Genomic DNA, 10,363 nt, shown 5'->3' on the forward strand with positions numbered 1-10,363 from the left:
TAAGAGTTACAGTTCTTCTAAATTGCTACACTGTCTTCTTTCACATGGTGACATCCCTTTCTTGTCACCCTTCTGTATGCTGTGGCTCAAATCAATAAAACCATTCTGGGTTTTTACAGTTGGCAAGGACAGCGTATCATAGCCCTGTCTTCCAAAGGTTTCCCGGTTTGCTGTAGGGCCACACTATTAAGTATTTAAGCACAACAGGCGTTGAGAGGCCTGTACAATTCTGTGCTAGAAAAAAATCTAAGAACTTTTGTTTGTCTTTTAATAAATTAGGTGGCGTCATTGTATTCTCACGGTTAGCTCTTTTCTGTTGTTGTTCTTATTTTAATGATTTCAAAATTTGAATTGTTTGGGGTTTAAGTTGCTTGCTATCTTAAAATTTTTTTTTTCAACGTTTATTTATTTCTGGGACAGAGAGAGACAGAGCATGAACGGGGGAGGGGCAGAGAGAGAGAGGGAGACACAGAATCGGAAACAGGCTCCAGGCTCTGAGCCATCAGCCCAGAGCCTGATGCGGGGCTCGAACACCCGGACCGCGAGATCGTGACCTGGCTGAGGTCGGACGCTTAACCGACTGCGCCACCCAGGCGCCCCGCTTGCTATCTTAAAGTACAATTGGCATTACACCTAGATGTATGTCCAACCCCTCACCATAGTCAGGAACTTGATTTGGGGAAAGTGTCATGTTATTAGTGTCAATCTACTTGGCCCTTCATATTTTTCTAGAAATTATAGTCTAGAAACTGGATGTGAATATTCTAGAAACTGCAGTCTAGATTTTCTGCATTTGTGATTGAAAATCCTAACTATTCAGAATATCAACCTTTGAAGTTAGCCAAAAATAGTCACTGATGCACTGGTTGATTTTGTATTTTAATATACTTTATGTCCTCTTTCTTCATGCCAGAAACAAACAAAAAATTTCCTTAAAAAAACTATTGACTACTTGATCAAAGAATGAAAAGAAAAATCCATTTAAGTTTCATTTAGCAACATCCATGCTTCACTGCCCTTAGCTCAGCTTTCTTTTCTTAATTTTGTGTATCCGGTTCTCCTTCTGCACAGATATTTGAAGACAAGACTGAGTAAAAAGAATATCCTATTTTTGTTTGTTTGTTTGTCTCAAAGTTTATTTATTTATTTGGGGGGGGGCGGGGAAGGGTCAGAGAGAGAGGGAGACAGAGAACCCCTAGCAGGCCCCGCACTGCCACCACAGAGCCCAACACAGGGCTCAATCTCACAAACCATGAGATTATGACCTGAGGCTGAAACCAAGAGTCAGACGCTTAACCAACTAAGCCACTCAGGTGCCACAGAAGGTCCTGTTTTTTGAGTGTAGCTAGTAAGAATTAAAACGTTGGCCAGTTGGCAATCAGCTATGATTTTTCTTTCTTTCATGCCCAGTGTTGACATAACAAGGTGAATTTAATCCTCTAGCCAAGTTAAAAACAAATTTTTTTTAACGTTTATTTATTTTTGAGACAGAGAGAGAGAGAGACAGAGCATGAACGGGGGAGGGGCAGAGAGAGAGGGAGACACAGAATCGGAAACAGGCTCCAGGCTCTGAGCCATCAGCCCAGAGCCCGACGCGGGGCTCGAACTCACGGACCGCGAGATCGTGACCTGGCTGAAGTCGGACGCTCAACCGACTGCGCCACCCAGGCGCCCCTCCCCTAACCAAGTTTTACTAACACAACTCTGGGTGGAGAAAGTTCTTTCTGATCTCTGCTTTTCTAAGAGCTAGAGTCACTGAATAATTTCCATATTAAATTTCATGGTGAGCAAGTTATACTTAGTTTCAGGCTATCGAGAAGACTTTGACAAAGTACTTTGTAGTTCCGTTTGTTTCCCTAGGGAGATGGTTTCCTGCTCAAGCCACCATTATCATTTCCAATCACTGAGCTCTAAGAAGTTGAATGAAATGGGAGTAGCATCAATAGCATTGTGGCACCCAACAAGAAGCCATTAGAAATCCCTGAAAGTGCACATAAACTTTCTTACAGAGGTTAGGAAATAACACGTCAAGTGAAAGTACCATCCAAGATCATTAAAAAAACAACAACAAAACTCAACAAACAACAGCAACAAAGTAGCAATAACAAACAAAAACAATCCTTCATTTGTAGCCTCCTTACTGGCTGCAGATTTGAGATCCCGTGCACATGCCAGAAGCGGCCAGCCAGGTCTTGTGACTCACAGACACACAATGCTTCCACTGGGAGCACAGACAGGTGGATACAGATTTGATCTGTTCACCAACTTTGTTCTTCAATATATCAGCCACTGGTTGGTGGAAGACAATGCCATGTGAATCTTTCAACAAGCGCTTATAGATTCAAAGTAACTTTGAAAAAGGAAAGAAAATGAACTTCCAAATCAAGTAGGTTATGTGACAGCAGGCTCAGCATGACAGATTCACTTTTAGGGGTGATCTAGGTAAGATCTAGGTCAGTTCTCACCGTCTTTGTGCCTCAAAGTCACACTGGTGCTAGGGCTCCATCCGTAGAGATTGTGAGTTGTTGACCCCCCAATTCCATTTCTAGAAGGGGGGGCAGAAGAGACATATATATATTATATATATGTATATATATGTATATATATTATATATATGTATATATATATTATATATGTATATATGTATATATATTATATATATGTATATATATTATAATGTATATATATGTATATATGTATATATATGTGTATATATATGTATATATGTATATATATGTATATATATAATATATATATGTCTTCTAATTAATTTGAAAAGCATTTGTCATTAATGTGGCCTTTCCTAGCCACTCCCCACTTGCTGGTGGTTACGGTTTTTCTAGGTAGTCAGAATATCAACATCAAAACAGAAATCTATGTGTAGTTTTAAATGTATGGGACTGGCATTGTAAACTTTCCTGATACAAATGGATTTGAAAATTTGGAAGTCTGGTCTGTCGGCGTACGAGTGAGGATGTTCTTTAACCTCTCAGAGTCTCAGATTCAGATACAGTACCCAACTGTAAAATGGGTACTTTAATACTGTACTTGTTTTTTGAGGTTGAGTGGAAATTAAATATGATCCATATAAAGTAGATGTTGTGTAGCAGGTGTTCAATCAATGGTTTGTAGCTACTATCCACCCTAACCAACCCCCATTCCCACCCCAACGTTAAGAGACAGTTTACAGATTATTGCATTCATTTATTTATATCATCTTTTCATGCAAATATGTGGCTTTTTCATTTACAAATGTACAAAATATATGAACATTTCCCTAACAGAGTATCCCAGTCTGACCCAAAAGCAAATAAGAGTCAGTATACAGGATTTTTTTCGAGCTAGCGAATGTTCTCTGATCCTTTTCTGCCAGCCTTTCCTCATCGCCCACCATTTGTATTCCTTTATTTTTATTTTTTTTAATTTTTTCTAAGTTTTTTTTTTTTTTATTTTTGAGAGAGAAAGAGAAAGAGTGTGAGTGGGGGAGGGGCAGAGAGCGAGGGAGACACAGAATCCTAAGCAAGCGCCAGGTTCTGAGCTGTCAACAAAGAGCCTGACTCAAGGCTTGATCTCACGAGCCATGAGATCATGACCTGAGTGGAGGTCGGATGCATAACCAACTGAGCTACGCAGGTGCCATTCCCCCACCTTCTTTTTTTTTATGTTAATTTATTTTGAGAAAGAGAGAGCACGCTTGAGGGAGGGTCTGAGAGAAAGAGAGAGAGAGAATTTTAAACAGGTTCGGCACTGAGTACGAAGCTGGCCACGGAACTTGATCCCAGGACCGTGAGATCATGACCTGAGTGGAAATCAAGACTCAGATGCTCAGCCAACTGAGACGTCCAGGCGCCTCTGTGTCCCTATCTTTCTTTACTGACTTTTGTTTCTATATAACCACAGCTTCATAAAACTCAAATAATGTTTCAGTGGTGTGTTTTTTGATAGGAGACAGATGGATTTGGGGTCAGCATGAGTCTTGGTTGTTGCTGAAGGTGATGGTGTTTCATGCCTACCAGGTAGATATAGAATCCAGGGACCAAAATAAACTAGGAAACAGATAGATTGTACTAATATAACAAGTAGCTTGTGTTTGGGGCTTCGTGTTTTTTTCCATATACTTTCTCTCACTGAATAAGGTTAATGCTGTTATTTAGCATTCCCCTGCCAGCTCTGGAGAGGGCCTCAGAGTCCCTTATGGCTGAACCAGCAGCAGCATCACCTAAAAACTTGTTATAAATCCAGAAACCTCCCCTGCCCCCTTCCCAAATGCTGAATCAGAACCTGCATTTCAGTAACTCCCCTACATGATGTAACGGTACAGTACAGTTCGAGAAGCTCTGACCTAAGGAACATTTACGTCTTTCACTCACCAGATGCCTAGACTGTTTTGAGATGTCTTTTAATTTAACTGAGACTTAGTTCAAGTCTCATAACCTGCAGAGTAAGTTTAATACCTCTGCTCGGTGGTGTACAATGTTAGTGATCTTTTACTGACTTTGGACGCACTAGGTTTACTGAATGAGAGTCGACAAAGGCATTGTTTTTTTCTTGGCCATACTTGTGTCAAGATATTCAGAAGGTTTTGCTGTTCTTTGAACCTCTCAGTCAGGTGAAAAATTATGAAAGGTTTCCCAACCAGTAATACAAGAGAAGAGATCAGGTTGTTAAGGGCAGTGACGGGATCTACTTTTGCTTCTATTTCCTAAAAAGTTTACAGGATTTTGGTTAATGGTGTTGAAATGCATTTGTTCATTACTCTGTCTACTTGTTTTATCACTCAAGTGGGACCTGCTACTCACTATGAAGTTTTTAGTCAATACATAGCGTTACATCACTCTGTTATTCATATATTGTTATACTCATATTAGATTGTTAGTTAATAACTCACAAAACAAAAGAAATACTAATGGTAAAATACAAGATTATCAATGAGGAGCATAAGCATGACAGTAATTCTCCAAGTCTCAGATTGGTCCTCTCCAGATCTAACAGAAACACTCAATAATCAAATTCTTAGAGGCGCCTGGGTGGCTCAGTCGGTTGGGTGTCCGACTTCAGCTCAGGTCACGATCTCGTGGTCCGTGAGTTCGAGCCCCGTGTCGGGCTCTGGGCTGACAGCTCAGAGCCTGGAGCCTGTTTCAGATTCTGTGTCTCCCTCTCTCTCTGCCCCTGCCCTGTTCATGCTCTGTCTCTCTCTGTCTCAAAAATAAATAAAATGTTAAAAAAAATTTTAAAAAAAATTCTTAAACAGTGCATCCACATGTATTGATTTCTTTTTAAAAAAAAATCAAACTTAAATACAAAACTGTTGCAAGGATTATTACCACCAAGACTTTTCAATTATTGGACATGACTACTCCCACGTGTGTCATTTGCAGGAAGGTGCTTGCAACCCCTCTTACCTCATCATTAGTAAACAAAACTCAAAAGAAAAGAGAGCAGTTGATTCGCTCTTAAGTGGAAAATGCAAAAATTCAAAACACCAATTTATGAGAGCATTTATCAATTTTTGGTGCCCTAACAGTTAAATTTTTCTCCAAAGTAAGTATAATATGCCCTTTAAAATGTATTTGTTGGTAAGTAAATATTCCTTATAAAATTAAAGTGATCTAATAATGATCTAATTATCTAATAATCATTTAATTAATTATTAGATAATTAGATAATTCCTATTTGTTAAGTAGGTAAAGACTGGATATCTTTACATATGATGACTCTTACTAAGGAATATAGGCCATATGCGCTCACCTTGCTCAGCTCTTCTATCAGAAACTAGGTTTTTTGTTTGTTTTTTAAAACTGTTGTTCAAGCCCCCACTCTCCTCCCTTGTTTTCACTTACTCTGCATGAACCCTTCCGGAGACTCCTCCCCTTCTCCCCCTGCCGGCCCAGGAATGGCAGAGAACGATGTGGACAATGAGCTCTTGGACTATGAAGATGAGGTGGAGACAGCAGCAGGGGGAGACGGGGCTGAGGCCCCTGCCAAGAAGGATGTCAAGGGCTCCTACGTCTCCATCCACAGCTCTGGCTTTCGTGACTTCCTACTGAAGCCAGAGTTGCTCTGGGCCATTGTTGACTGTGGCTTTGAGCATCCATCAGAAGTCCAGCATGAGTGCATCCCTCAGGCCATTTTGGGAATGGCCGTTCTATGCCAGGCCAAGTCAGGCATGGGAAAGACAGCAGTGTTTGTGCTGCACACACTGCAACAGCCGGAGCCAGTTACTGGACAGGTGTCTGTGCTGGTGATGTGTCACACTCAGGAGTTGGCTCTTCAGATCAGTAAGGAGTATGAGTGCTTCTCTAAATACATGCCCAATGTCAAGGTCGTGGTGTTTTTTGGTGGTCTATCAAGAAGGATGAAGAGGTGCTGAAGAAGAACTGCTTGCATATCATCGTGGGGACCCCTGGCCGCATCCTAGCCCTGGCTCGAAATAAGAGCCTCAATCTCAAACACATTAAACACTTTATCTTGGATGAATGTGATAAGATGCTTGAACAGCTCGACATGCGTCGGGACGTCCAGGAAATTTTTCGCATGACCCCCCATGAGAAGCAGGTCATGATGTTCAGTGCTACCTTGAGCAAAGAGATCCGTCCAGTCTGCCGCAAGTTCATGCAAGACCCAATGGAGATCTTTTTGGATGATGAGACGAAGCTGACGCTGCATGGGTTGCAGCAGTACTATGTGAAACTGAAGGACAACGAGTAGAACCAGAAGCTCTTTGACCTTCTCGATGTCCTTGAGTTCAATCAGGTGGTGATCTTTGTGAAGTCTGTGCAGCGTTGCATTGCCCTGGCCCAGCTTCTAGTGGAGCAGAACTTCCCAGCCATTGCCATCCACCGAGGGATGCCCCAGGAGGAGAGGCTTTCTCGGTATCAGCAGTTTAAAGATTTTCAACGACGAATTCTTGTGGCCACCAACCTATTTGGCCGAGGCATGGACATTGAACGGGTGAACATTGCCTTCAACTCTGACATGCCTGAGGATTCTGACACCTACCTGCATCAGGTGGCCCGAGCAGGCCAGTTTGGCACCAAGGGCTTGGCCATCACGTTTGTGTCAGATGAAAACAACGCCAAGATCCTCAATGACGCCAAGATCCTCCTACATTGAACAGACACAGTAGAGGACTCACCCATAGTTTTGGAGTGTGACCGTCTGTCCCTCTTCAGGAGATGGCAGCAGGCATGGGGGTGAAGGAGACACTACTGCCACCTGCCCTAGCAACCCCCACACCCCACCCCATGACTTCCCCCTTTTGCATCACCACCACTCCTAAACTCCTGTTTCCTGAATCGTCTGAATTTTTTTTTAACAAAACTAAAAAAAAAAAACAAAAAAAACCACCAGGAATATATACAATGAAATGAGTTTCCTAATACAATAATAAATACTATGTATGCTGACCTAAAATAAAATATTTTAAATTTAAAACCTCTTCTTTAGGATTTGACTTTTGTTTCTTAAAAAGTCTGTGGTGCTGTGGTTATGGAACCCAGATTCACTTTTTTATTACTTTGTTTATCACTCATCTGAGACCCGCAACCCATTATAACATTTTGTATTATATCATCGAAAAAGGTGAGATTACTTTTATTTTTAGTGAGCTCTGTGCCTAATGTGGGGCTTGAACTAACAACCCCAAGATCAAGAGTCTCATGTTTCACTGACTGAGCCATCAGGCGCCCAGGGTGAGATTATTTTTAAATTCATACGAAAGTTTAGGTAATCAGATGTGAAAAGAGTTTGAGGTCCAAAAACACTGAATAAACTGAAGTAAGTGGAATTTGCGAGGGTGTCTTCGATCTCCTTTCAAATTCTCTTACTTCTGAGATATCCTGGGCCTTCCTGCAGTCTCCACTCTACTCCCTGTGAAAATCTGCCACCCCGGAATTTGCTGATAAATTCACACGCAGGTAAGACCAACGCATTTAGTGCTACTTGATGTTAGCTTGTTTTAATAAGAAGGAAAATCTCAGATACTATTAGAACCCAAAGTATTGAGAATGAACTGCGCATGCATTTTGGTAGGTTGGGAACACTTGGTGCTACCTTTGAAACCACCTGCCTGCTTCATTTACTCGCGTAAATCCTGTCTAGCTGTAAAATGTTTCTACTATTTAGAAGGTGATTTAGCATATCAGTAGCGTCAATGTCAGCAGGCTGCAGATCTCTTTGTCCTTGACTCTACGACAGATTTTTACATTAGTGAAGAGCCATTTGTCAGATTTTCAGGTGGCACGAAACTGATAGAGTGAGTGGGGTGAATGGCAGTAAATTATAATCTGAAAGAAACGGATTGCCAAATAAACTGAATTTCACTTTCAACCGGGACAGAATGAATCACGCTTGAAACCCCAAACCCTACTACACCACAGGAAAAGATGGGTACAGGGCAGTCACTGAAAGTGCTCATTGCTTCATTAGTAGAAGTAGAGGGTCTAGAATGATAGGCGGCAGAATTTACTAGTCGGGACATCTGATGCATTTAAAAAGTTTGTTGGAAAACCTCGAATGGAGACTATCAACCAGGAGGGGAAAGACATATAAAATAAATCAGCTGGCAAGGGTTGAAGGAACTGGTGATGTCAAGCTTGGAAAAGTGAAGACTCAGGAGTAAGAAGCTGTCTTCACATTTTTTAAAGTAATCTCCATGCCTGATGTGGCTCTCGAACTCACAACCCCGCGATCAAGAGTCACGTGCTGCACCCTGAGCCAGGCAGGTGCTTCCCTCTTCACATCTTTCAAGGGACCAGTGAGAAAGGGTTAGACTTACTCTGTCAGGCCCTATGAGGGCAGAGTGAAACACACTAATGTAAATAACTCTATCATTCAGAGGTATCTGAAGAAAGGTTTCTTTGCCTCAAGGAGTAGCTAATTCTAGTTAGAGGTAGGCTTGAAGGATAGACTGAATTCTACTTGGCAAGCATAGCTTCAAGAGCCAGATTAATAGTTGGACTGAATGCCTTTTATGGCCTCTTTCAGCCATGAAACTCTGCCACATTTCTATTATAAAATTACAGGGACGAAAATCAGAGTAATCAGAAAATGCAGGTTTACATAGTATTTCTAAATCTTGGGTAAATTTCTTGATCACCTGCATAGTACTTTGATGTTTCTTTTCTATTAAATCCTTTTCTATTTCCAGAACACTCAAAGTGCATTTTTGCTTCATATTGGCAAGTGCACACGCTTGGTAATTCTTTGCGCTAGGATACTTCTTGGTGACAAACTTCTGCTTTTATAATGCAGATGAAAAAATTGTTATACTTTCTCCCTTCAAAATTTCTCATCCATCAATATATTCTTCATAGTAATAATCTTTAAAAAAAAATTGAAGGTTTATTTATTTATTTTGAGAGAGAGAGAGAGAAAGAGCATGAAATAGAAGGGCAGAGAAAGGGAGAGAAAGAATCTCAAGCAGGCTCCGTGCTGTCAATGCAGAGGCTGATGTGGAGCTCGAACCCACAAACTGTGAGATCATGACCTGAGCTGAAATCAAGAGTCGGACGCTTCACTGACTGGGCAACCCAGGCGCCCCTGTAGTAATAATCTTTGATGTCAAAGGTTATTGGTTTGGTTGACATTGTGTTTGTAAAGAAACAGACCAACTTTTATCACATTATTTCTGAGTAAACAAAGTGCTGATGTCAGGAAAATGATAACTTTTGTGTAATGGATTTAATGTGTGTCCCATTTAAGGCAGAGCCACCTTTCACAACTATGAATCCTGAGTCAAGAATGGTTACTCTGCATACTTACAAAATGTTTACTATGTGTCAGACAGTGTCCCGAGGCTTAAAAAATATCAGTTCGTTTGATCGTCAGAAGGCTAAAAGATATGCACTATTATTATGGCCATGTTATTAAGGAGGCAATAATGAGGTCAAGTAACTTGTCCAAGGTCACACAGGCAATAAATATCCCAAGTGCCTAGTGAGGTGGCAGTAAGCCAGTCCTCATGGTCACAGTTCCCTAGTTTTTGTCTCTTCTAACCAAAACCAGGCCCAAAGCCCTCCTGAGGCATGCTTCAAAACTAATTTTATTTTTCCTCTATTTCATTAAAATTAACATTTCTGGTGCATGTATTTCAGCCAGTTAAGGAAAAACAGAAACCTGATTGAAATGAATGAAACTAAGGGGCATTAAACCATGAAGAGATCAGATGCTGGCTTAACATAGTTGCCGCATGGGTGTTCACACTTTAAAGGAAAACGCTTGCTACTTTGCAGTAGTTTCAAAATTTAGGAGGGCCAGCTTTCGGGGCGTAGCAGAGGAACGGAAATGCCAATAATCTAGCTCTGCTTTTCTGTATCAGGGTTGTCTATAAATTTTCGTTTGGAAAAATAAAGGAGACGCCACT

The 10,363-nt window shown here is 41.0% G+C and overlaps 1 protein-coding gene across 1 annotated transcript; it reads left to right on the top strand.

The window, feature by feature from the left end:
• Positions 1–5,729: 5,729 nt before the first annotated feature.
• On the top strand, positions 5,730–7,113 carry LOC121029245 (spliceosome RNA helicase DDX39B-like). The gene is given in 2 exon segments (XM_040473124.1): positions 5,730–6,341; positions 6,344–7,113. Coding segments are annotated over 2 exon segments (1,266 nt in total). The 5' UTR covers positions 5,730–5,845.
• The last annotated feature ends 3,250 nt before the right edge of the window (positions 7,114–10,363 follow it).

Source organism: Herpailurus yagouaroundi, unplaced genomic scaffold (assembly GCF_014898765.1).
Source record: "Herpailurus yagouaroundi ecotype Mexico unplaced genomic scaffold, PumYag 139, whole genome shotgun sequence".
Taxonomy (NCBI): domain Eukaryota; kingdom Metazoa; phylum Chordata; class Mammalia; order Carnivora; family Felidae; genus Herpailurus; species Herpailurus yagouaroundi.